This window comes from Falco punctatus (assembly GCF_963210335.1).
Source record: "Falco punctatus genome assembly, chromosome: 6".
NCBI lineage: Eukaryota > Metazoa > Chordata > Aves > Falconiformes > Falconidae > Falco > Falco punctatus.
The window spans coordinates 33,784,619-33,811,355 of NC_137585.1; the positions used below are offsets into that span (position 1 = coordinate 33,784,619).

The 26,737-nt window shown below is 50.5% G+C and overlaps 1 protein-coding gene across 2 annotated transcripts; it reads left to right on the forward strand.

Annotated features, from left to right (window-relative positions):
• Window positions 1-9: 9 nt before the first annotated feature.
• TOM1 (target of myb1 membrane trafficking protein) lies at window positions 10-24,838 on the forward strand. Of its 2 annotated transcripts, XM_080392888.1 has the most exons (16): window positions 10-3,723; window positions 11,161-11,245; window positions 12,928-13,006; window positions 13,152-13,301; window positions 13,414-13,548; window positions 13,801-13,947; window positions 14,949-15,065; window positions 15,514-15,647; window positions 16,323-16,356; window positions 16,936-17,041; window positions 18,071-18,191; window positions 20,599-20,674; window positions 21,120-21,182; window positions 22,886-22,945; window positions 23,290-23,326; window positions 23,431-24,838. In XM_080392888.1, exons 1-16 carry the CDS (start codon window positions 3,672-3,674, stop codon window positions 23,577-23,579), a joined length of 1,545 nt encoding a protein of 514 aa, XP_080249014.1. In that variant the 5' UTR covers window positions 10-3,671; the 3' UTR covers window positions 23,580-24,838. The 2 variants fall into 2 exon arrangements, with proteins under 2 accessions (XP_080249014.1, XP_080249015.1); XM_080392889.1 differs by lacking the exon at window positions 21,120-21,182 and having other exon boundaries at window positions 11-3,723.
• The last annotated feature ends 1,899 nt before the right edge of the window (window positions 24,839-26,737 follow it).

Consider the following 26,737-nt stretch of genomic DNA (forward strand, 5'->3'; position numbering starts at 1 on the left):
CTGACACCCTATTAGTGAAATAGTGTGTTTGAAAGATTTTCTCTTTACTTTTACACTATAGAATTTCATAAAGGACTTTTGAGTGTAAAGTAATTTTTTTTTTATATGCTACAGCATAGATCACTTTGCTGAAGTCCTTCATCACTAGTTTTTTCCCATGGTTAATGTGATATGGTCAATGTGCTTGTTTTAAAATCAGAGATAAGAGTGTGGGGTTCATAAGGAGGAGGTCACATGAGGAAAGCCTCAAGCATTTTCATTGTTTCCAGGTGCTTACAAATACTGAGACTACCTTTATTTTTAGTTAATTTACATTTCCAAAAATGTGAAAATAAGCCTAGCAGTGGTGGTGATGACTAGGCACATTTGGTTGTCTCATCATATGATAACTTGTAAGACAAGTGAATGTGCTTAGTACCCTCATCTGTGTCATTTTTTAGGATTTTGAGTCATTAACCAACACTAAAAAATACTAAATTTCTTTTCCCAGTCAAACACACTAGACAACATCGCCTACATCATGCCTGGACTTTGATGGGAAAGGATCCTGGAATGTACTCAACCTCTGCATAGCTGACTTGTGTACATATGCACTATGCCGGTGCTCCCAAAGGGCTCCGTGTGTAGGGTTTTAAAGTTTTCTATCTGTATAGTATATACATAGGATTGTAACAATTTGGCTTCTATTTTATGAAAAGTTGTGAAGTTAAGCTGAGAAAACCCCTTTGTGTTGGTGGGTTAAATGTCCTCCAATCTTAAAGTATTTTGTAAGAAGAATTCAGAAAGCTTTTGAGATACTGGCCTTAAATTCACATCCTTTAGTGGGGGAAGCAGCCAGAGAATGGACTTCGCGATATAAAAAGCATCACCATGAGAGGGGTCATTGAAACAGGTGGCCCAGAGAGGTACTTGACTCTCCATCCTTGATGATATTTAGAAACTGAATGAGCAGCCTGCTCTAGTTGGACTTTATTTAAGCAGAGGGGTGGACCAGATGACCTCCTGATATCGCTTCCAACCTAAAGTATTCTGATATTCTATGGGTAGGTAGAGATGATAATATGTTTTGGACCAAGGAATAGAACTGAACTCTTCACCAGCCTTATTTCTAGCTGTTCTTCAGTTTAAAATCTACTGCTTGAGGGGAAAACTGGATAGCTGATCAAAGATACAGAGGTCTTTGCCTCTTGGTCAACTTTTCCAACCCCCCCCCCTCTTCAGTCAGTAGTAACTGAAAGTTTTCAGCGTCAGCTGGCTGGTCTGGTAGCTGGCATTTGAAGTAAAGTGGAAGACGACAGCAAATTTAATCTTTTCTTGCGGACTTGCACCCAAATTGCCATTAGCATGATGTATCAACCAGCTGCATTGGCTTGAGAGAACGAACCTCCTGCTGATTTTTCCAGAGCACAGCCAGCCTGCTTCGATGGAGAAAAGCGTGAAAGCAGATGGGAAAAACTTGGATTGCTTCTGCCCATTTTGCATCTGTTTTGTGAACAGACACAGACAACTTTGGTTTCTGAGATTGTTCATCCCCCATCCCTTTCACCAGCCGTATTGAAAGAGCCATGGTGCTGCTGCGAGGCAGTGATTAATGACCAGTTTGAAGCAGTTATGGCTGAGTAAGGCACATGTGGGTTGATTGGACCGATTCCCCTTCCTTCCAGCCACATACTTGGTGTTTGGTTTTCTACTCCTCTAGAAGAGGAGCCGCAAGAGAACACTTTCTCATAAAGGCTTTTGTGTGTATGTATGTCCGTGTATGTGGTGTTCCTATCATATGTATTTAACTTCTACCAATATCTGTAACAGATTTTAATTTATCCTGTATATTTCTCTGCGTGTGTATATATATATATATATACATAATTTAAAAGCAAAAATGCCTCCCTCCACCAATAGTGTGTAGAAAATATGAATCGTTTGCCTCACCCCACTTCTTGCAGGAATCAGCTGTATGTGTAGTAGTAAGCATTGGCACTGCATGGGGAAACATCAGAAAGATCTTACATGTTTGTAGAATACAGGCTATCTTGTGACGGTAGGTAGAACAACTGAAATACAATTTGACTCCAGTCTTTCCAGCCTCATAATGTAAGAGCTTTAAAAAGATGGAAGAGCGCTTTTTTTACTGCCAGTCTGAAATCTGCCTTCTGTTTTTCAGGGCAGTTGAAAGTGAGCCATCCCTTATTGTGGCTGAGCCCCAAATAAGATTTAAATTAAATCTTTAGGTGTGCAGGATGTCCTCACAGGTGCAGGTGTCCTCTTATATTCCCCAGCTGTGCCTGTACAAGGTAGGCCATCTCTTACGGAGCTTTTCACAGTGCTGTGTTTGGTTTTCTCAGCCAGTTAGTGGAGGAGGCAGAAGGTACGTGTTCTCGACCCAAGCCCTCACACCAGAGCATACATGTTTTAACAGTGTATGACTAATCCCAGTGAGCCTGGAATTGGGAGGGGCCCAGGAGGGAGGGAGTCCGATCCCACTTCGGATTCTGGCCTGTACTAAAACACCCGCTATTGGGAAGAGCATAAAATAAGTGTCTCTTTCCAGCCCTTTGCAATGGAGACCGTTGTGGTGAAGGGGTAGACCTGCTCTCTAAGGAACAGAAGGGGATCAGCTTTAGCTTTGTTGTCTGTACAATGGAAAACTCTTGAAGAGTGAAAAACACACACAGCCCTGGTGTATTATATTTTTATTAAAATTTGTACACTTTGTATAATCTGTATCTTGTGGTATTTGGTACTAGAGGGAAAACTTTGGCAAGACTTAGCAGTTTTTATATTTTTGTTATTTCCTTGCTGTTTGATCCAGATTATGTCACAATTATACAAAGAAACTTTTTTGTACTGTACTTACAATATAATTGTGTTTTTTAATGTTTGGAGTATTGTCCTTAATTTCTGGCATGCACTGTGCTTTCTGCAGCTGTTGTTGCTACTAGTATTTAGTGTTTCTCAGCAAACACTTCTCCTTAAACTCACTCAGTTTGCAGGCAAGCTATACTATTCCCACTAGCGCTGGTCACCCAGAATGTCGCTGTAAGGGGCACTGACCGTTTGGGGACCTCTCTGAAGGGGGGACCTGCCACCGAGCACCGCAGATGGCATCGGGGCTTTTCCCTGCTGCCTCACCCGTTCAGGTTCGTGGCACCTGGGGGAGAACAGTACCTGGGACTGGGGGCAAGGCTGGGGGGGTCCATCGTGATTTGCGGTGGTTACTGACACGTCCCCATGTCGCGGGTCAGCGTGTTAGTGGATGGCAGCCACGGCTGAGGCCGGGAGGGCGTCGCAGAACGCGGTGCCCGGCCGCCCAGCTGGTACCCCCGCTCCCTACGAGTCCGCACCGACACGGGTTTACGGGGAACTGAAAATCTATCGCGACAGGCTGTCGCGTATCTGGGCGAAGCTGCAGCGCGCGGTTTTTCTGCACGGGCTGAAGCGCAGCGCGGTGTTGCGGGGAGCGGTGGCGGCTCTCGGGGCCGGGAGCCTCTCGGCTCCTGCGGGCCGGGGCCGGCCCCGCGCAGCTCCGTGCCTCAGCCCCGCGGCGGGGCCGGGCGCCCCTCCCGCGCGGCGCCGGTGGCGTCACAGCGGGGCCCGGCGGGGGCCCGCCCCGGCCTGGCGCGCGGGTCACGTGAGCGGCGGCGGCGGCGTCAGCTGATCGCGGCGCGGCGGCGATGGACTTTCTCCTGGGGAACCCCTTCAGCTCCCCCGTGGGGCAGCGCATCGGTGAGCCCCGCGGCCGCGCGCCCCCCCGCCCCTCCCCACCCGCTCGGTCGCCCTCCCCCGCGCCCCCGGGGGCGCTCGCCCGCCCGCCGGACCCCTTCCTCCGGGAAGCGTCGGCCCCCGCCTTCGCGGCGGGACGGAGAGGGCATCGACCAATCAGGGGAGAGCTCCGCTCCGACTGACGGGCGTTGCCGGCCAATAGTGGACGCGCAGCCCGTGGCGGCTCCGTCTGCGGACCCGCCAGCCAATCCGGGCGCGAGGGGGTCTTGAGGTGGCGAGGCGAAGTTTCCTCACTTAAAGGGGCCGCAGACCGGTGGCTTGAACCACGCCCCCCGACAGAGCCGAGGCCCGTGATTGGCTCGGGGCCATTCCCGCCTGCACCTCTCTGGGGGCTTCGTGAGAGGGGCGAGGTCCTGCCGGGGGGTACCGCGGGAGCTGCTGCTTGGCTGGGCGGCTCACCGGGCAGTTAAGGGGCTGCGCTGGCCCTGAGGTGACAGGGCGGCGGGGGCAGCCATCGCTGAGCTGGAGGCTGCGGGGGGCAGGGGGCTTCAGGCTGGCCTGGCTCCGGGGTGCTGTGGCACAGCTAGTCAGATCAGCGTTCCCCACGTGAAGGATGAGCACTCTGGGGGTGGCTGGCCCCTGTGGATTTCCCAGCACAGAGGTCTGGGACAAGTAGGGCCTGGCAAGGCTGTGCCCTGGCTCTGTGGAGAGCAGCCCCCAGCTACGCCACAGGCTCCCTCACAGGGCTGAGTACCGGCCCCGGCAGTGGAATCACGGGCAGGAGTGTAGCGTCAGCTCTGTGACCTTGCAGGCCCGAAGACACACAGTCTGGCTTAGTCCCTGTGTTCAGGTCAGCTAGATGAGCACAGAAGGATGTAGCCTTCAGAAACTGAGCAAAGAGGTGCTGCAGTTAGAAAGAACAAGACCATTAACAGCTACACTGGTCTGAAAACAGATGCAGTTCTTAAAATACTTAGAACAAAGATTATTTTCTTCCCATGTTGTATTGTCTTAAGTGCCTTCAAGTTGTGATGGATGTTGCCTGTTTAAACTCTCCAGCTCGTGCAACAGCCATTTGTAAGTTGATGCACTTGCTCAGTCTTGCTTTTTGTCACTTGTGCAGACCTTGGTTATTTGCTGTAAACATCTGGTCATTGATTCAGTAGGTTTTGGTGAATAGCGCAGCATGGATGAATAGGCTGCTGTGGCTGGGAAGGGAGCAAGCAGCTGCTTTAGGTAATGCTTTTATAAGTGCTGCTTAGTTTAGAGGCTACCCAAAGCACTGTCTGAATGATGTGAGTCAGGGGCACTGCGGTGTCTAGTGTTGGGTGAGATAGGTGAGATGCACACAGCAAAGTGGGAGAAGGATGACCGGGAAAGTTTTCTGTAACAAAAAACTTCAGATGATATTTGACAGTTTCCCCCCATGAATATCACATGTTCCATCACACTTCCCAAGAGAAGCCATCTCCTGCCCTTTCCAGAATGAATGCTCTTTGATTCCCTCAGTGAGTGCATCAGATTTGGTTTTGTGTTTGGGTAGAGGCAATCTGAAGTTATCTTTAGATGTTACAGATCACTTCTTGCCCTCTGGATCTTCTGATCAGTATAGTAGCCAGATTGTAAGTGGGGTCCCTCTGGGCTTTGCTTCAATTAAAGAAGGGGTTTTCAAGCAACAAACCAACAACAAAGAGGAGGAAAACTGTATTTCAAGAGTGTTGTCAAACAGGAGTTTAGAGTTTAGAGTCCTTAGTACCAGAGGTGTGATATTAGAGAGATCTTAATGACTGGGGTTGACTGGGGTTATGGGAGTCCAAAGGGGTGGAGGAACTGCAGCATATGAGAAGGGAACTCAATGTGGAGAACTTGAAAGGCCTGGTGGCTGAAAATACGAATGTTTTCTGCTTTTGAACATTGCTTATCAACTTCCTGGGGACATGGATAAGTGCTATCTTCTCTGTTTAATTTGAGACGCGAACATGACTTACCCAAACTTGTTTGGTAGGTCTGTGGCAGCTGCACGTTGAACCCATGAGCCTGATCCCCAAACCTGTATAGCGCTGCTGCTTTGGGCTGTCTGCAGAAAGCTAATACTGTGCCTTTGTAAATTACTTGAGCAAAGTCATGTCTACCTGATACAGCTTACAAAGTCTAAAATAGCTTTAGATGAAGGCTAAGGAATAAAAAAAAATCCTCTGTGGCACACCGCAGCAACTTTCTCAAATTCCTTCATTAATGTTAATCTAGTAAGTCCCATTCATTTTGCTGACAAGGAAACCAATGCTCAGATACTGTCGGTCATCTGTCACAGAATGAGTCAATTGCAAAGGAGTAGTTTTTCTAGCTTTTTACTTCCAGTCTTGAGATTTAGTCACAAAAGTTGCCTCTGTCCTGGTTTTGGACCATGGTGTCTTTTCCCAAGTAAGATGAATAACGACTTCTTCAGGGGTTTTGTTGGTTGGGTTTGTTTGGGGTTTTTTTTGGGGGGGGGATTGTTGTTTTTTTTTTAACCCAGTGGGAAAATCTCCAGAGTGCTGAAGCATTGTAGTTTGGATTCCCCCCTCAAAAGGGAAATCCGCTGCGCCTCCATGTAGGAGCTAAGAGAAACTTCAAAATGGAAAATCTAAATTCAAGGATGTGCTCTGAGTGAGAGAAGGGAGAAGAAACCACCAATGCTCTCTCCTGATCCTGGAAGTCTGGAATAACTAGTAATTACAGCAATACTGAAAGGGACAGAGCCCGGTTATTTCAGTGAGTGAGGGCGGGCAAGGGAGAGAAGTAACAGTGTAGCACAGAGATGAAGAGGATTTTTTTATGGTTAGAGGTTGATTTAAGCATGAGAGCCAGGAAAAGTGCCGACTGTAAAGAGGTAGCAAGTAAGGGGCTCATGGGTGAGGAAGGAGAGCAGATACAACACAGTATGCAGAAAAATCCCCACAGCCACTTGGATCCCACTTTGCAGGTATCCCTGCACCCCTCTGTGAGTTAGGACTTAGGAACTGGTGGGCAGCAGTTACCAGCTGTTGTAGGTAACAGTCTCCTGTCAGAGTCAGATGGGTCCCTCCAAGGTAGTGCTTCTCAAAAAAGTGTTGCCTTGCCTTCTGTGCCCACTCTGTCTGGAGGCGAAGGGGTAAAGGCAGCAGTGGAAGAGTTGTTTGATCCCTAAGGGTTAAAGCTGATTCACAGGGAAGGAGCAGGAGAAATTCAGAGACCCAAATACCCACAGCATTATGTCAGTACAGGTGTGTGTCGATCAGCATCCTTGAATTAGGTTTGGACCATATCTCTGTTCTCTCTAGAAAGTGTGTTGTCCGTCTTCGGAGGAGCAGTGCAGCTGAACTGTGGAGTCCTGACTGAGCTGGTGCTGGTTTCCCCAAGGGAGGCGAAAGCAGGAGGCTTAGCAAGGAGACATTGTACAGGATGCTGATTTGGGCCAGGGGGGTATGAATCGAAGGGAGCTTAGGGGAAAGGACTGTTGTGTTGCCTTCTGCTGAACGTGTGCTGTCTCGTGCAACACAATGGTGGTGCCCTCAAACATCTGTTGAAACGGGTGAGAAGGTGCTTGATGCTTTGCTAAGGAATTTAAAGCCAGCGAGACTAAGCACTGTAGGGAGCTCTGGTTTTAAGGGCTTGACTTGGAGGAGAGGCACACAGTCTCTGATGAGATATGGCAGAGTATGTCACAGGCGAGGGGTTTCTGAACAGCACCTGTCTGGTTATGGGTGCTTCAGCGACAGGGAGCAAAGCAGACAGGAGCTCGCACAGTTATCTTTTGTCCCCAGCTCCTGTACTTCCCCGTGCTGTTGGCTGTATTGCTGGTGTGCTGCTGCAGGGATGGCCGGGTGAGATTGCCAGCCCCACAGTGGGCTCTCCCCTGCCACGAAAGCAGAGACAATAAACTTGAAAAGAAGCAAAGCTGTGAAATTCACTGATAGCACAAAGCTCTGTTGTGTCAGTTATGCCGTGCTTAGAGTTCTTTCTTATCTGATGATTCTAGATAATTTTTATAAGCCAGTTGAACTCAGCAGGAGCGCATCAAATGCCAGGCAGGAAAAGTCTCAATGCTTTAAATCAACCCGTACCACATTCTTTAGTGGTTCTGGGTCAGTCCAAGCAATTTGTGATGCAGCAGACTGGAATCAGACAAACCCCAATGCTGTCACACCCGGAGAGCGGGACTGGCTGCCAAAACAACGTGGTTTTGAAGCGGCCCTGTGAACAGCCTCCTGTACATTCTGTTGGTTTCAGTCTTGGAGGGAGACGGCATTCATGTGCCCGCCGATAACCTTTGCTGGGGAGGATTCTCCGTGGCAGGTCAGGCTCAGCTCCTTAGCCAGCAGAAGTGGATGGTGCCTGATGAGCCCCACCAGGCAGAGCGCTGGGCAGGGGGTTGTGCCCTGCCTCCTGTGCTTGCTGTTTTTAGGGGTTTATCGCTCTACCCGGCCATCCCCGGCTCACATTTCATGAGGGGCAGACAGCTCATGTGCTAATTACAGCTCGTGAAACAAGGCCAGCCACCCTGATCTTTCATGTGACTAATGAATAGACTTTGTTTCCTTCTCTTCTGCAGGCTTTAGTAAAAGGATAAAGTTCAGGATTTCAGAGAAAGCTCCAACATATCCCACAAGTCTTGGACAGTCCATTAGTGCTTGGAAGCAAGCAAGGAGGATTAAAAGGGCATTAGCTCCAGCTCTCCCAAGGCCTTAATTTGTACTGGGTAAATTCAGGTGCTTTGTCCTTGGAAATGCCTCATGGTCACTTTCCTGTTTTCCATATGCTCTAACACTGCTCTTCAAACTTTGTCTTTTTTGAGCCTACGTTGCATTTATGGCAGGTTTGCTGCTTTCCTGCAGCTTTTGGTCAGCCAGTATGAACAGGGGTGACGGCAGCAGCTGACCACAGCGTTGTGGGGTAACAGTGGGGCAGTGTGTGTCACTTTGGAGGAAGCCCCATTTTTCTGTAAGTGGCCGGCCAGGTGAAGGAGCATGCACAGTTTGTTCGCATTCCTGTCTGAAAAGCAAACCTGCTGTCTGACCTTGGCAGGATCGGTATGTTTGGAGGAAAAGGGATGGTGGTGGTTACAGAGTGCCACCAAACACAGGGAAGTGAGGGAAGGGTGCTTGCAGACTCAGTTTGTGTTTATGTACAGTGAAAATGAGTACGAGGAGGGTTGGGGAGACTTGAACAGCAAGGACTTGATGGTTTAAGGCAGTTTTTATTTCATCCTTGGTTTCTTCTGTAGCTCAGGGTTTCCCAACAGGCTCAGCCCTGTTCCTTGGTTGTGGTTTTTTTCCTTCCATGTACAGTGTTTTCCTTCAGGGATAAGAAGAGTGGATGTGGATTTCCTTTCAGTAGAGTAACCCCTGTATGATTGATTTGGGTGCTTCACTGCCAGAGGCAGCAAACAGTATGGAGAAACTTCTGGCTATGCTGGAGTTCAAACCAAGGTGTGTCATGAGTGGGGGATGCTGGAGGAGAGTGCAAGTGAAGGGTGGCTTTCTGACCATGTATGCCAAATCCATCAGACTGAGCTGAGCTGCAATCTGCCTGCCAGCAAGGCTGGCCATGTGGTGTCCCAGAGCAGGAGAGAACCTGGACCTCTGCCACTATACCAAGTCCTGATCCCAAAGGAGCCCTAATGGAAAACATTTTCTCCCATGTATTACTACAGCTTCACCCATTCACTGGTGTATGCCCTGGTGCACCAGACACGCATCCCTGCATCCCACTGCCCTGGATATATTCTCCACCACACCACCCAATGTGATGCTACCTCCTGTGCCCCACTGAGGAAGCTTAGATCTGCAAGAGACCAGGATTCCTATATAAAATCAGTACACAAAGTGACAAAGTGACCTGAATCCGGGGGCCTTCAGGATTTTATAGTAGTAGCCAGATCTTCAGAAAGGTGGAAGAGCATCAGGAAGTTCTGCCACTCCCTCAGTTTGCCCTCTGCAGTCTGGCTGTGGCCACAGTGTATCAGTGTAATCACAGTGTCATCAATACGTTCTGCAGTCAACAGAAAAGGTGGTGGCTGGATTGCAGTAAGATGCGGACAGGTAGCTTAGTGCTGTGGTGTGTAATCTGTGGGAGGGACACGTGTCTAAGAGGCTGCATTGCACGGTGCTGTGAATAGCTCTCTGCCTGGCCCTTAAAAACAAGGCATCCCAAACCATGATGGATGTGTTTACCCAAGCAGGAGTTTAAAAATCTTATTTTTCCTGTGTTACAGCCCTATCCTATTCCTTCGTGAATGGCCATTTCATTCCATTCCCACAGAGGGATCGTTAGCGGCTGGGTCAAAAGCAGAATAAAGCAGCTCTGTGGAGGAAGGGCCTCTACAAAGGGGTAGCTGGCAAGGCCCAGCTCCAGATTTTGCAGGAACAGCAGTTTTGTAAATGCAGGCACTTCTCTAAGTACCTTGTTGAGTCTGAGCTCTCCTGAAGAGTACCTGGTAGGTGCTAAACCGGTCTGGCTAGTTTTAATTCTCTTACCCCGGTGCTAAGTCAGGCGTTTTATATGATGGGAGAGCTGGGGAAGATGGTTCTTGTCCTCTGCTTGCCATCTGCTGTCTCTGTGTTTCCTTGTGATCTGGAGAGTGCCTGGGCCTGCCTGCCCCGCTGGTGGTTTTCTTTCCCCCCCGCGGCTGGTGGTGTCCCTGAAGGCATCAGTCAGTCAGCATGGCTAGGACCAAGACTGGCTGATTATAGGGTGGAGACACTGGTGCTCTCAGTAATAGCTGCTCGTTTCCTAAATCTCTGCCTTGAATAACATCAAGGCTGACTGAGGAATTCCTAATTAAAGGGGACACAAAGCTGAAACAATACTGCGTCAACTTCAGCCTGCAGTCCACTTCTGTCCATACTCCCCAGAGGCCAGAAGTTCAGGGAGAGGTGTAAACCTTAAACAGGAGAGCACCCTGCTTTGGGTGTTTATGTTTGCATCTTTGTTTATGTAAGGCCTGTGTAAAAAGAAGAGAGTTGATTCTTTTGTCTCCTTGATCTGTTGCAAACCAAGAGTGGTGCCATTGATCCGTGCCAGTGTGAGCAGACCAAACTCCCGGTTTCTGGCCCTCCAGCAACAAAGCAAATAAGCCCCCTTCTCTCCAGCTGAGGAGCTGAAGTCATGCCGAGCCCCCTCCCCTCATGTGCAGAACACCAGAGATCAGGCGGTGTGTGTTTGTGTGTTGGTAGCTATGTGGCATGGGCGAAGTTGAGCATCCACCCAACGCCGGCCAGCCATGTGCTTTGCGGTGGTGACACCTAGTGGGAGTACTTGGGGACCTGGACTTTACGCCTAGTTTTGCCTCCTTGCTTGTGGTGCTGGAAGCCAGGGAGAGGGAGGAGGCTGAGCTCTGGGGTTTTGTGACGGCTGAACAGCAGCCCATGAAAGTGCCAGAGCTGCTCTTAGCCTTGCTCTGTCTTGGTTGCTGTTTTCCAGAGAGAGCTACCGATGGGTCCCTGCAGAGCGAGGACTGGGCTCTGAACATGGAGATCTGCGACATCATTAACGAGACTGAAGAAGGGTAAGGGAGCTGGCAAGGGTACACATCCAGCAGCAGGTCCCAGCAGACACTGTAACACTATATCCCTAGACTCCAGCGGTAGCATGCACTGGTGGAGGTAATAAGCTAGGCTTCCCAACACTCCCTGGGATGGCATTCTGCTAGGAGGCCAAGAGACACAGCAAGGCTGTCAGAGCATCTGTTAGATGCTTCCCTGTAATCTCTGTGAGCACTGAGAGCCATCAAACAGGCCTTCAGGGTCCCCAGAGAAACCTCAATTCAAGCCAGGCTGCCTCCCATCTCCCAGAGGTATATTTGCAATTCTTCCACTTCAATTTATTCCTCCTTCATACCCCTCTGTTTCTCTCTTCTGGGAATGTGAAAATCTGCAGGCTGGTGACTGAGAAGAGAGGAAAATCTCAGGCTGTATTCAGTCCTCTGAATGTGCAGGTCCTGCTGGGGGTTCACTTCTCAGGTATTTTCATGTACAGTCACTCAGACATGTGCAAAGTAGGTGGGGGAGCCCTCGTCTCCCTCTCCCTGCAGGGAGATGTTCAGAGATCTGCCAGACTTGTTAACTCTGGGGGTTTGCCAGTGAATTCAAGGGGGACTGCTCCTTCTCACAGTGGAGATGTCAAGAGCAGCATGTAAAAAGGAAGGTGCTACATGGATTAAAAAATTTAGGTTTCGCTCCTGCTGTCCTACCCCACAGTGGTGCTGACAGAGGATTAGCAAGCCCAGTTTTCAGCTTCACAGTTGTATGAAAACAAAGTCAAACATCTCTACTCACAAATCTGTCACCAGTCTTTTCCCATGCTATCCCCACAGTGCAAATATGCCTGTCTGTCCACTGTTCTCAGGCCCAAGCTGTGGCCACTTGCTGTTTCAATTCTGAGCAGCTGATAACACAGCTGTACCCTCTTGACATGATGGGCTCTGCCACTGCCCTGCTAATGCCCATCCATTGCAGCCATGCTGCCCCGCAGGCCAATACCTCATTGCCTCTGTGTCTCCACCACGCTCTTCTCCTCCAATGCTGCTGCTCTTCCAGCCCAGCCTCTCTTCCCGTGCTCTGCCAGAGCATGTTGGTTCATTTGTGCCCTCTCACAAGACCACAGTGGGCTGAGACTGCAGTGCTTCTCCCCTCTGAGAAGGATTAAGGAGACCCTGCTATACTGCTGCTGTCATGCACACCTGTAATATATGCAAGATTTTGCCACTGCATCTACCCTGCTGCTTTCTTTCTAAAAGCCTCCAGGGAAATGTTGTTAAACAGCTCTCTGAGCAACACGGGGATTGCTGCAGCTCACTCCTTCCTGTTTCTAACCCATGCCAAGCTTTTTTGTGTTCTCCTTCTTTTCAGTCTCTCAGCCATGGCATGTTGTTCTGCCCCAAGTAGTGCGTTTCTAGCATTGCTTTTACTCTGCTCTCTGTTGTGTCCTTTACACCTTCAGTTGTTGCAGGTATCGACACAGAGGCCTCCAGTTTCAGTAACAGTACACTTTAGCAGGACCCTGCTTCTCTTGCAGCACCACAGGCAGAAGCTATTTTCCCAGTCATTGCTCCAAGCTGTCCTGAAACTGTGGTGGGGAAGGTCACCGGCTGAGTATGAGGCATCCAGAGCCAGTGGCTGTTTTGCTTTGCCTCTCTGTATGTGGGTCTCAATCTTCTGATGATCTTTCTTCATCTGATTTCCCCTGCAGGCCCAAAGATGCTTTCCGAGCCATTAAGAAGAGAATTGTAGGGAATAAGAACTTCCATGAAGTTATGCTGGCTTTGACGGTGAGTGGTCAGGGCTCTTTCTCAGCACTGTGATATCCTGCTGTAAAGCTGAGTCCCTGGCTGAAAAGGCGGGGGTACCTAAAGCCAACAAGGCAAACACATGTAGGCAGAGAAGGCTATAGCTAATGCATTATTGCCTTTGAAGGTCCTGGAGACATGCGTCAAAAACTGCGGCCATCGATTCCATGTCCTTGTGTCCAGCCAGGACTTTGTAGAAGGTGTCCTGGTGAGAACAATCCTGCCGAAGAACAATCCACCTGCCATAGTGCATGACAAGGTGCTGACCCTCATCCAGGTGAGCCAAGAAGCATGAGCATCTGCACCTCTTCAGAGAGTGCGTGTCTTCAGGTGTTTGTACAGAAGACTACTGTAAATGACGATGGGCTGTACTGTCTCCTTCTCCCTAGTCCTGGGCAGATGCCTTCCGCAGCTCACCAGACTTGACTGGTGTTGTTGCTGTCTATGAAGACCTGAGACGGAAGGGCCTGGAGTTCCCCATGACTGATCTGGACATGCTGTCACCCATCCACACACCACAGAGGGTATGGGAGCATTGCTGAAGAGAAGGGTGTTGGGCAGTTGCTGTTCTGGAGCTATGAGGGAACTTCAGGAGCTCTAGCTTGTACTTAGAGGGCTTTCGTGGAGCAAGAAGCTCCAGGGCAGCCTCTTTGCTAAAAAAGCTGTTGAAAGCAGGTGGGGCCTTGACATCAACATTTGTCTCCTAATTGTACTTCTCTGTCAGCTGTGAGTGTCTAACGTCTCCTCTCCATCACTTTTCCCACCTCTGTCTGTAGACTGTGTATAGCTCTGACTCCCAGTCTGGACAGAACTCACCTGTGGTCAACTCCCCTCAGCAGATAGAGTCCATCCTCCACCCTGTCACCCTGCCCACTGGGAGAGGCACACCCAGTGAGACGCCCATCACACCCACACCAGAGCAGGTGAGTTGGACACGAGCCCGGTGATGCTGCTGACTCTCCCTGCGTTTGGGGACTGTTTCACAAACACTGTTCTGGTGCTGCTGTCCTCATCCTTCCCCAGCCTCTGTCCTCAAGGAGCTGTTCCTTAAAGCATAGTCCCTTGAGAGCTCCCCAGAGCTCCGTTGTGGTCACAGTGGTGAGCTGGAATACCACAAATACAGAGCAGTTATGTTTTCCTAAGACAGGGCTGCTTGCAGGTAGAGGGAAGATGCCCTGGCTATAGGGAAGTGGAGAACTGAGACACAGGTTTTGAGTGAGGTCTTTGTAGCGCAGTACAGCAAAAGCTCGCTCAGTAGGTGCCGCCTCAACATCTTTCTTTATCTTGCCTCACTTCTGGCTTTATATGAATCAACCATATCTGGCTATGCAGTTTCCAAAGACCAGGGCTTTCTCACTTGTTTCCCCATCCTCTTTCTCCTTCCTCAACCTGACTTCATATGACACCATGTTCAGCACCAAATCTCCAGCTGTCGGTATGTTGCATCCCCTTGCAGAGCAGAGGGTACAAACTGTCCTCAAGAGGCTTATTAGCAGCTTTTGAAACCAGAGGTAAAAAGCTTCAACTGCGCAATTAACTGAGGCTCGCCTTTTGAATGGGAATTAATTTTTTCCCCCCTCTTACACTGCTTTGGAAATGAAATTATTTGAGTGGCTGCCACACAGGAGCTGCTAGCTGATGAGAGATTTGAATCATAACAGCAGCCTGTGCTGGCTATTAAAAAACAAGGCTAGGCTAGTGGCCAGAGATCCCAGATGAGGCCCTGGCATATATTACCAGAAAATGAACTTGATGGCAAGTAATGGAGCTTTCTTCTGCTGGGAGCTCCTGGGAGCTAGACTGAGTGGTGGCAAGTGAGCTCCCCAGTGGCCATACCCTTTGGCTCTGTGAACACACACACAGTTACCTCAGCTATCTCCCCAGTCTTCCCAGGTGGAGCTGTCACTTCCCCTCCCTTTTGCAGATCGGGAAGCTGCGCAGTGAGCTGGAAGTGGTGAATGGGAACATGAAGGTTATGTCAGAGATGTTGACAGAGCTGGTGCCATCCCAGGCTGAGCCTTCTGACCTGGAGCTGCTGCAAGTAAGGAACACTGGCAGGGTGGAGGGCTGGCACATGCAGCTTGATTTAGCAGTGACTTGATGGACTGAGATATTGCCAGGCGTGGGGAACAACTGGACAGTTTAGTGTGGGGTTTGCCGGGGAGTGGTAGGATAAGGGACACACAGGGAAAGTGGAGTTTTCCACAGGCCAAGGAAAGTTGCACTATTGAGGCTGGAATCATCTCACATGGGTACTTGTAGTCCCCGAGAGCCTTTCTTTCTGGGTTATGTGTTACACAAGAGGTATACAATTATTGTCTGTAAAACTCAGACTCAGCTTACCTCTCACACTGGTATCTGTTGCCCATCAGCCCTTGCTGATAGATCCCAGTTGCCTCTGGGGTCTGTCTGTCCCAGTGAAACTTCCAAATCTGTGAGAGCTCAGCCTTAGCCTGACCTTTGTGGTAACTTTTCCTTGCTGTGAGTAGGAGCTGAATCGGACATGCAGAGCCATGCAGCAGCGTGTGCTGGAGCTAATTCCCCACGTCCTCCATGAGCAACTCACCGAGGAGCTGCTCCTCGTCAATGACAACCTCAACAATGTGTTTCTGCGCCATGAAAGGTACCTCTCTCCTCAATTCTCTGCCCTGCTTTTCCACAAGAGTTTACAGTCCCTTGGAGACTTTCTATGCAACCCTTTTGATTTTCCCATAAATATAGTACTCAAGATGTATCAGCCTGTATCATCCATCTTTGAGAACAAAGCCAGTGCTCAGTTTTCACTGATTTATTCCTGTCCCTTCAAAGCTGCTGTTTAAGTTACTGATGGAATATAAAGATGTCCCTGTGCAATAACCCAGAAGAAGAAGGAAGGAACTGCATGGGAAGAGCTGGTTTTCTAGCTCTGAGGTAGACAGGGACAGAGAGGACTTGCCCAGGTGGGATCAGCACCCCTTTCTTTTTTCTTCCATTCCATCAAACCCACCTCTTAAGCTAGGATGAAGTCTGGAGAATTTAGTCCCTGTGTCTGTATGAAGAACTGGGTTTGAACCATTTTGGTTAGAAGTAGTTGTGGAGGATCACAAGAAGCTTCCTCACACCACCTCTCAGGAGACATCAGTTCTGTGGGCTTTGTCACAGTGTCTTCGGTCTTGAGCAAGAATTGGGCCCTGAGCCATGGTCCCCCTTTCCCAGTATGTCGGAAAGGGCAGTGTGCACCAAGCATTGTAAGAAATCTCTTGGGCTATGGGTGAATAAGCACACACTACTGAAACACATCCTGTCATCTTCCTTGTAGGTTTGAGCGTCTTCGGACAGGACAGCCTGTTAAGGTAAGTTAGAGCAACTGCCCCTCTGTGCAGCTTGTTCTGCATCCTGCAGGTCCAGCAGTGCCCTGCTAAATTGGAGAGAGGTTCAATCTGCCCCACTTACAAGCTGTAGGCTTTGCTCTCACAGCCCAGCTGCACCAGCCGCGCTGGTGTGGAGGACACTCCAGTTCTCACTGCTAGCCTCTCCCTCCCTGCCAGTGGGAGCCTTCTTCTCACCCGAAGAACAAGAGCAGACCAGGAGTAGTTACGGTTTCCTAGTAATGAACACTGAGAGGACCAGTTCCCATATGAGTCTCCTTTTGTCCTCTGAGCACTGCCCTGTCCTCTGAGCCAGTACCTACCCTACTTGCTGACATCCAGCGGAGCTGAGAGGCTGGCTACCAAGGCGTATTCTGCCCTGCGACACTATTCCCAGCCAGTTCTCTGATCACTGTCCTCCTTCTCACAAGGAGGGGCTTCACAGCTGATACTTTTCAATGGGTACAGAAAGGCTTCCCTCTTCAGTGTTAATGAGCTACAGTTGTGGGGTCAGAGTGTTTGAGCTTCCAAAACTCCATCATTTTCCTGTTTTTTTCTCCAAAGGCACCAAATGAGGCAGAGAACAGCTTGATTGACCTGGGAACCAGTACTCCTGCAGTGAGACAGCCTGAAGTCACCAACAACCTTTCCTCTCAGCTGGCTGAAATGAGTATGTTGCCATGCAGTTTACCCCTCAGTCCTTCTACTGTGCTGCTCTGGGAATCCTTGATTCCTAAGAATGCCTTTGAATCACTTCCCAAAATTATTTAGTCACATTTGTAAAGTAACCTAGATAAATAGGGTGTATGGTCAACTAATAAACTCGTGAAGAAACTTGTGTGTGCCCCAAGGCATACAAGCATATGTCTCAGCATCCATACCTCAAGTTGTGCACAAGCTGGACGTGACTTAAGAAGGACCTCAGCAATAGGCTGAGGGGAGGGGAGGGGAGGGGAGAAAGTTGCTCCTTCTGCAATGCCTAGCAGCAGTGCAGTTGCCTCTCTTGCTGTGTGGTGTCAGACTGACCACTGAGGTCTGGGAGAAGAAAAGCAGCTGAGTTGTGCTGCAAAGGCATCCATGAGCATCTTGGGTTCAGGACCCAAGATTTGACAGGTCATTTACTCAGAAAGCCTGAGAGGTCCTGAGGGCTCCTCAAAACATACTGACAACCTGCATAGCACTTCCTGAACCTCTTGCTAGCTGTGAGCACATTCAGTACAGCATGGATGCAGCTACAGAAAAATGGCAAGACTGTTTTTACAGACAAGCCAGCTGAGATATTTTTCAAGTCAGGGTTTGCCGGATGATGCCTGAGTCATGAAAATCTACTCATCTGTCTCAGAGGTGCTTGCCCAGAAGCACAGGTTATCCTTCTTCTTCCACAGGTTGTGAGGCAATTCCCTCTGAGTTGTCTTAAATGGTCAGGAACATTTAGCCTAAATGCAGTAAATCGATGATGGTGCTGCCTGAGACTGAGCTAAAAATATCTGCTGAGCAGGCAAAGAAACTGCTTCTGTTACTTCACCCACGGCACTGCACACACACACAGCCGGCGCTGCAGCTGCGGGGCAGGATAGAGGAGTGGGCCTAGAGCAGTTTAGCCTGTCCTGATGCTAGCTTTCCACCTAGCACCCTCCAAGCCCACAGCCCTCCGTTTACTGCTCTGTGCTGCCTGCTCACCCTGCTCTCTCTCCCACAGACCTGGGCTCGAGCAGCATAAGCGCGGGGCTGCACTCCCTCGATACCTCTGGCAAGCTGGAAGAAGAGTTTGACATGTTTGCCCTGACCCGAGGCAGCTCACTGGCTGAGCAGCGCAGAGAGTGAGTGTATCAGCCCACTCTATCCTGTCCTGCCTTCTTGCAAAGGGGGAGGGCTCAGGCAACTGGGGCTGTGACCCCAACCAGCAGCAGTTCTTGGGAGACAGCGGAAAATGCACTCTTCTGACACACAGTGTTTGTCGGACGGCCTCTGTGTTCCCAGTCCCTCTCCCTGCTGCCGTCGTCCCCCTTTCACAGTGTCCTCCTGGGTGTGGGGAGATGGAGTGGTCTCTGCGTGTGGGGACTGCAGTGCTGCATGTGCTGGGGAGACTCAGTGTCTGGAGATGAAGGTGTGGAGTGGGACTGGCTGAGTTTCCTTGTCTGTCTCTGAACTCATGTGCCCTGACTGAGGTGATGTTGAATTTGGGAACTGCTGAATATCGTTACAGCCTAATGGACAGACTATTGAACTGGAGTGCAGGAAGCGTGCAGTCAGTTGTGGCTTGCAAGGCAGGGCACTGCTCTGTGCCTCAGCTTCTCTGTTGGTCAGTGGGCCTGATGTTTCTACCTCCACAGTGTGTTTGAGACCTCCTGATGTAAAGCACTAAGAGTTGGGTCTCCGTAGTACTGGCTGAACTGAAGAGATCTCTTCCCTACTGCAAAAAATGGATTCCTGAATCCTTGTTCTGGGAGGAGCTGACAAGAGCTGTGCTGACCAGATCCCTTTGGCTTAAGAGACTGAGGCTCATCTCATGCTGTTTTGCCTGTCAGAGTCATCCACTGCTCTCCATCAGTTACCAAGCAGCAGAGCCCCCAGGCACATGACTGCCTTCAGCCCTCAAAGACCTGTGGTCCTGATGTCCATCCATGGGAGTGCCTTGTTCTGCAGCTGGGCAGTGGCAAGTTTAGGTCTCTTAAGGATGTCTCCTTTCATTCCTCTGCCTCAGACTGCTTCTGGTAAAAGTAGTGGGGAAACCCATGGCCTACACACAACTTCATGTGTTTTGTCTGTGGGTTTCCCCACCACTTCTACTGTGGGGTGTGCTGCCTGAGGACAGAGGCAGGCCAGGACAAAAACAGTGGTGCTGGCAGCACCCAGTGTGGGGCTGAAATCCGAGCCACTGGTATGTGCTGAGTGCTTAAGGCTGGGGGAGATCTGGACAGGCATGGAATCGTATCCTCTCCGCTGTGGCGCAATCCTTAACAGGCTGAGGCTTATGATCTCTGCACAAGTAACAAGACATCTTCTATTTATTTCTCACTGCCCTCCATGTGCCTGCACTTGCACTCCTGCCAGGTAGCTTCTACTCTCACTGGCTCAGGCTTCACATTTCACTCACCAACCTCAGCTCTCAGTGTCTCCCTCCATCTGAACAGACCCATTGCTCTGCTGTTCCCAGACAGGACGTGCTGGCAGGAGACACAGGCAAGGCCACTGGGGTTTGTTCCTGACCCCCCCATGCTTCATGTGCATCTCGGCGAAGCAGTGCTTGAAACATCTCAAGCCTTTCCTGCCGTTCTTCCTCATCAGTGGCATGATAGCAGCGTTGTACTTCATCCTTGATGCCATTGTCCACAGCGGCCCCTTCACTGATGAGCACTTCTTCGAGAAGTTTGAGTGCCGGTGGCCCAAGCCCCTGGCTCTCAACAAAAACAGCTCCACTTGATGGTCTGCTGGGTCTGCAAAAAGGGGCCTGGGCGCAGCTGGAGAGGAGACTTGCGGAGAGTTTCTAGGAGAGGCTTCATTCTCCCAGCATGGATGGACTGTTTTCCCTACTCTGCATGGATCAAATGGTGATGTGTGGTAGCAGGCTAGACGGGGCAGAGAAGTGGGATGAGGGAGATTATGGGTGAGATGTGTATATGTGTAGAAAAAGGTTGCTGTAATGGTACATCTGGAGACCTTGAAGCAACACTAGGCTCTTCTGATCATCCAGTCTCACCTCCTATGTAGCACAGACCAGTGAATCTCTGCCACCATCAATTCTTGAGTTGTATCAGTTAAAAGAGATGTTTTTGAGCTGTGTTTGTGTCTGTGAAGGTAGATGAGTATATAGGGGCTTGTTGCTCAAATCCTTTCTGAAGTAGCTGTAATCTTCCAGTCAGTCTGTGTTAGTTATCTCTCTTCTATAATCAACCCCAGAGAAGATGAGTGTTGTGGTTGCTGCGCCTATCTCTGTAAGTCTGTGTTTTAGTCTCTTGTATGGTTGTTTTCATACGATGCCATGTCATCCTCCTGTTGTCTGCCTGGGCTGTCCTGTGGTATCCCACAGTGATCTTGCAGTGAGTAGATTAGTCTGTTTGGTGATGGGCTACACCTTTAGTAGGGGGTTTGCACACCTAGAAGCTCTTGGGAGCAGAACAAGAGATGAAAAGTTGTGCAGTCAGAAGCACAGAATATGTGTTTAGGAGTTCTTTTCACTCTCGGGCATCTCATCAACCTGTGTGTTATCTAACTTCATGCTTTCAGGGTAAAGTACGAAGATCCCCAAGCCTCCAAAGGACTTGCTGGTGCCCTGGATGCCCGGCAGCAGAACACAGGAACGGTGAGTGGCCACAGAGCTTAAAGTGTATCACCAGGAATAAGAGTATCCTCTTTGCTTACCGATGGCAACAATTGTGTTGTCTGTTTGGGAAAAATCAAGTATTTAACATGACTGATGATAACCCCTGGTCTCTACCAACCTGTGTTTCCTACCTGGGCTATATAGCTCATCCTTTAAACCGCAGAGGTGGGGAACTATGGAAAGTCTGGGGCTGACTCAGTCAGTAACAGGATGGCCTCCATATATCTACAGGGAAATTTCCACCTGGAAATGTATGTTTTATTTCTCTTCAGCAGGATTCCCCAAGTCCAGTTGCCTTCTCTCTGCAATCAGAGAAGTAGGCCACCAGTACTTACGTGTCCTTTCCCTGACCCTAAACCCACTGCCTCCCCTCTCCCTCGCCCTCTGCGATAGCAGTTTTCAGTGCAGACTCTCTCTTGACCAGGGGGAGCCTGGTGCATCTAGTGATGGAGCCCAGCTGACTAAGTGGATGATGCGGCAAGGAATGGTGAGATCGTGGAGTGCCAGCAGGGAGGGGGAGGCTGGGGCTGCTGAACTAGAAGTGGCTCTGGCACAGCACATGAGGGTGTACAGCAGACATCAGCAGAGACTGCAAACTCAAATGAAGCAACCTTGATCTGGGCCAGTAGTGGAGACCAGGGTTGGGAAGGAAGCAGGCAGTGTATCAGTCCTTCCTCAAGTAAACATGTCTGTAGGAAAAAATCCAAGTTGCTCTGAGGCCACGAGAGCATGTGCCACTCTGAGCTAGAGGATGGCCTGTTTGGGAGTGGGTGTCTGGGGCAGAGGCACTGGCTGGTGGCATCATGAGGAAGACTCCTGCTATTCATTCCCCCTGCAGCCTCTCCTGCTCAGCATGAGCTGCCCCATTTGGAGGAAAACACATTTGGGCTTTTACCCTATTCAACACCTCCTTCTCTAGATAAAGTGTTTGACCCTTCCGGCTGTTGAATTTGGTCTTTTGGCAGCAGGAATTCCTGCAATTACATCCCCTCAAGCACACTGAGGCTTTGACAGGCTCCCAGGTCTTAGTTAGGCTTGTTAGCCTGTCTTCCTGAAATGGGCACTGCCCAAACTGATGTCTGCTCTAGGAAGTTTTCCCACATGCTGTCCAGTTAGCTTGAATGCCCTTCTACCCCAAAGAGTTCCTCTCTGGGTAGACAAAGCCAGTTCACTTTGAAACTTCCCTAGCCCCATACATCCTCTTCCATCCCTGTTCATCCATCTGTCAGCTGTGGTAGCTATTTGCACTTAGTACCTGGTTTGGGGAAATCTGCCTGTCCTTGGTAAGAAGGAATTGCTCTTTTTCTTGGTCTTGCTGGTTTCCTGGGAGCAAGTAGAGCTATACATACTAGGAGACTAATAGTAAGTTCCCACAAATACTCTCTTGCGCTTCTGCTTGTGGAGCCTCTAGCAAGGGCTGCTCCTTGCTCAGCTTTGTTCAGGAGCTCATGATTGGAGAAAAGGATCTGGGGTTTGGAATCAGACTTGGTTTCCTTCCAAGTTTTCTCCATCTGCTAGGAAGATGTCTCTTTGCTGCTTAAATTGGCCAGGGACGTGAAGTCTTCTGAGCTAGACTTGTCCCGAGTGGAAGTAAAATTTACTTAAATTGCAGAAGACCTTCTCTCTGATGGGTCTGTTTCTGTAGTTTGGTGTGATGCCAAATCCTGCTGTGCTCCATGATCATACCAGGGAATCACTTCTTGGGAGGTGTCTTTCCCCCTTAATGTGGTGCCAAACCTGACATGTCCAATATCTTCAGCATCACAGACTTTGACATCAGACTGTCACTTGTCTGCAGAAGGGAAGAGGTTTGGAGAGAAGCTTGTCTCTTATTCTCTGGCTGCCTAATACAAGCAGCCAACTTCCACCTAGTGAGTCCACCAAAATGGAAAGCCTGGTACAGTCCTAATACCCCAAAGCCAACCACTAAACCCCAGATGCTTTCGATAGCCTGTATCCTGGAAACTGTGCATGTCTGGCTGTGGATGGGGCGGAGGAAGCAGGTGAGCGGTGGCACTGGTAGCTGGGAGAGCTCTGCAGTGGCACTGGCTGGATTTGGAAGGGCCTGAGCTGACAGAACAGCGGAGCAACAGGGTTAGCTTTTGGGTTGCGCTTTCTTTTTGCAGAGTGGATTTCCTGCAGCATCCTCTCTTTTTCTTGGCCTCATCACTCTTTTTCCTTCTGTTTTAGGTGCCAGTTCCCCAAGCCAATTTCATGGAAGACATAGAAAAGTGGCTCTCTACAGATGTGGTATGTGAGGAGCTGCTTCCCTGGAGCCAGCAGTCCTGCCAGAGTTGTCTGCAGGGCTGGATTTTAGGCAGTGTACAATAGCGCTGGCACTGCTGAGTATGTGGCACAGGCTGCTTGGAGGGAGCAGGGGAGGAAAAGCCAAGAACACAGGGTTTGGGATACCACAGCAGTATGGTCAGCCTTCTGGGAGGCGTAACTAACGAACTGAGGCTCAGGACCATTCTAACATGTCTGTACTGCGGAGTTAAGGGGAGCGCTATCCTGTCTCTGTGCAGACAAAGAATCCCATCTGTGGAGATGCCTTTGTCTACCGTGCTTCTAACCATGCCCTTCTCCTTCCCTAGGGAGAGTCTGAGGATGCAAAAGGTGTCACCAGCGAAGGTAAGACTTGCCAAGCAACCCCTTTCTCCAGCTGGTCCTGGCAACTCCTTGGCTCTTTCACAGACCTCCCTCCTTGCTAATGCTCTGCTCTTCTCTTGCCCCAGAGTTCGACAAGTTTCTGGAAGAGCGAGCAAAAGTTGCAGACCGACTACCCAGTTTATCCAGCTCCTCAGCAGGGACGTCCATCTCCCCTCCTGCTGCCAGCCATCATCAGAAGCAAGCAAAGGAAGACGACACTATGTTTGCCTTGTGAATGCTATGGACTGGTGTGGTGTGGAGCAAGAGGCTGTGTGTGCTGTTTTGCTTGCCTCCGACCAGGGGCCAGCAGAGGAAGGACTCTGTCCCCTTCCTCCACTCTTTTCCTGTTTTCCCCTTGAGTTGTTTTTATTTTTAAGCTGCTTTCAGATTTCAGATAATCTTTGTTGTGTTTAGGGATGTTACACAATAGACTTGTGAAGGGTTTTTTTAAAGCTGCTAGGGAATGTGGGAGTTCAGTGGGCTTTTCTTGGGGGGGACAGTGTGGGCAAAGTGGAAGAAGCTCCCCATCCTCCTCTCCAGTGAGGTAGTTAAGAAATCTTGCCCAAGAAACAGGAGAGGCTGCAGTCTGCTGCTGAAATCATTCCTGCCTGCCTCTCCTCACCCCATCCCTGGAATGGCTCTCCAGCCCTCTGCCTGCCAGTGTTAGACTGGGAAGCATGGGGATGTGAAGCATTAGAGGTCACAGAGGAGGAACACTAATGGTAGAGGGGCCCAGTTGCTCTAGTCTCTCGCACAAGTGCTTGTGGTATGCAACACTTTCCCACTCACAACCCCTTCTTTTCCTCTTCCTTTCCTCCCCTTCTCATCAGTTTATCCAGAATCCGACCCACAGCCCAAATGTTTCTTTTGCAGGACAGCCAGTTACCAAAGCCCTCGGCTGCACACAGGGCTTGAGCTGTGAGCAGCACCCCAGGCTGAAGGGGCTGTCTGCTGTGGGGTAGGATGTGCCTTCAGCAAACTCTGCAGTTAATTTAATTCTCCCATTATTATACTTTTCTCCTGTCTTTTCCTGATGCAGTCCCACCTCCCCCTCACTTCCACCGATGCCTTCCACCACATTGTGCCGCGGTGTGGGGAGTCTCTGATCAGGCCAATGCTGTGGACTCCCTCAGGGTAGCTGTGTGTGCTGGGGCCAAAGAGCTGCGTTCCCTAAAGCAGGAGGCCACCAGCACTGTTATACCAGAGAGAACGTGCTGTTGCTGGGGTAGCTTGTTCAGCTGGTGACCACAGAGGTGAAGTGAGACATCAGTCATCTCGTGCCAGCAAAGCAGCCCTGCAGCAGCCAGGAGCTCCTTTGCACATGGAGAGAAAAACCCTTTTGAGCAAACTGCATGCACTACCCAGTTGTAAAAGGCAGCCAGGGAGGAGGGTGCCAAGCCTGGGGCTCCTGCTCATGGGATTTCTTGCGGAGTGTGGGAGAGTTGCCTTTTTTTATTGCACATTAAAGGAGCAAAGTCTTGAGCCTCCCTTGAAGATATGTGTGCGCTGTCAGTGCTGGCGTGGGGAGGGGAGGACCCTGGCGGGGAGAACAGGTGTGCAACCATGCGGCCACATTTGCTTTCCAAAAAAAGGCAAGGGCGCTGTGGTGCTGAGGTGGGGCACGGCATGGGGCTGAGGGTGCTGCAAGCCAAGGCAGGTGCTCGCTGCTTTTTGGCACAGTCTTCTGGGGAGGTGACTACACCCCATCTCAAAATAGCGAGAGGGTGAGCTACCTACTCTCCTTTCCCTCTCTACCTTGTGACCAGACCTCGATACCCACCTCGCAGCCCATAAATCTCTTCAAGACATGCAAGAAATACAGTTGCTACAAAAGGGTGCTCTGGTGTCCATGGGATGTCCTGTCCTCAGTTGTCCCCATGCCACTCCCCCGGTGTCCAGCCAAGCGGGAGCAGGGAGAGGGATTATTAAAAGGAGGGTTGATCAGGTCGAAAGTGTCCTCTCAGCCCTAGATTTGTAGGAAGGAGTTAAATTGGCTGAAGTTGTCCAGACCTCAGCACCTTCCTCTTCCGGTGCCTGCACTGCCGTCTCAGATGTACCAAGCTGGGGCAGAGGCTTGAGGGTAAGAGCTGTGAGCAAAGCTGGTCTGCAGCTGGTGGCAGCCGGTGCTGGCTTTCCTCCTCTGTAAGCAATCGTGGGACACGAGGAGGCTTTGTGTCTTCCTCAGCTTCCCAAGACGGACAGCAGATACTATCCTTGGACAGTGTCCCTTGGAAAAATGAATCACCATTGCATTCCCAGCACCTCTGGGAGGAACTAGGGGAGACTCCCCCTCCTTTCTTAACCAGATGGTATTATATATTTAATGTAACCCTCTTTCAGCAGCTGTCCTTAAACCAGAGTGCACATACTGTCTTCTGGAGTTGGTGGGCAGGGGAGAGGCCAGCCTAACGAGCCTGAAAGCTGCCCACCCTGCCCCATCTTGCTGATGAGTCCAGGAGTGGCTCTGCTAGAGGCTGCCTGAAGCTGGAGGCTGTGGCTTCCATCTCTGAGCTACTCGCCCTGCTGCAGCCAGTTCTGCAGCAGGACTTCACCACCCCACAGGACCCCATGCTCCTCGCCTAAGAAGGGCTTTGATCGAACGAAGCATGCTAAGCACTTCCCCTCCGAAGAGCACAGCCTAAGAGCAGCAGGTTTCTGCCTTACCAACTGCATGAGGGTTTCATGCAGCAAACGTGAGTAAGCGCTGAGGAGTGGCACAGCTGCAGACCTCTGTCACCAGTCCATTTTTACCACACCCGTGGCTTCCTGAAATAGCCTTTTTGTGTTTTTAATCTCCAAAGCATCCCTGTCCCAGCAGATGCTAGAAGTGAAACCCGGGTGGAGAGGCTAGATTTGCCCACGCAGCTCTGGATCTGGCCGCTGCTGTCACCACTGTAGCAAGCCCAGAACCAAACACGGCTCCCTGCAGAGCATCTCCCCCCAACCCCAGCCGGAGCACGCAGCGCTTGCACCAAAGGCTCTGTGCTAGGCATGTGGCTCACAGGAGGACACTCCAAGTCAAAGGACGAGTGACAGGCCAGCGCAGTACCCCCCAACCCCCCAACCCCCCCGGTGCTGCAGACCCGCAAGGGCAGGTGCCTCCTGCGAGACGGGGCTCTGAGCTGAGGCATGAGGTCTGAGAGCCCCTGCAGCTCCCCTCCTGCGAGTCTCAACAGAAAAACAGGACAAGGAGGAAAGGCAAAGGGGCCAAATGCTGAGCTTCCCCTCCTGGAGCACCTGCAGGGGAGGAAGCAAGAGCGGAGGCACAATGGCACAATGGAGCCCAGGCTGGTGGGTTTGCAGTTGTGGGACCAGAAGGGTCTCCAGAGCCAGGGGCCTGATGCCCAAGGCCTCTTGCCAGTGCCTGCACGCAGGCTGCCTGGCTCTGCCAGA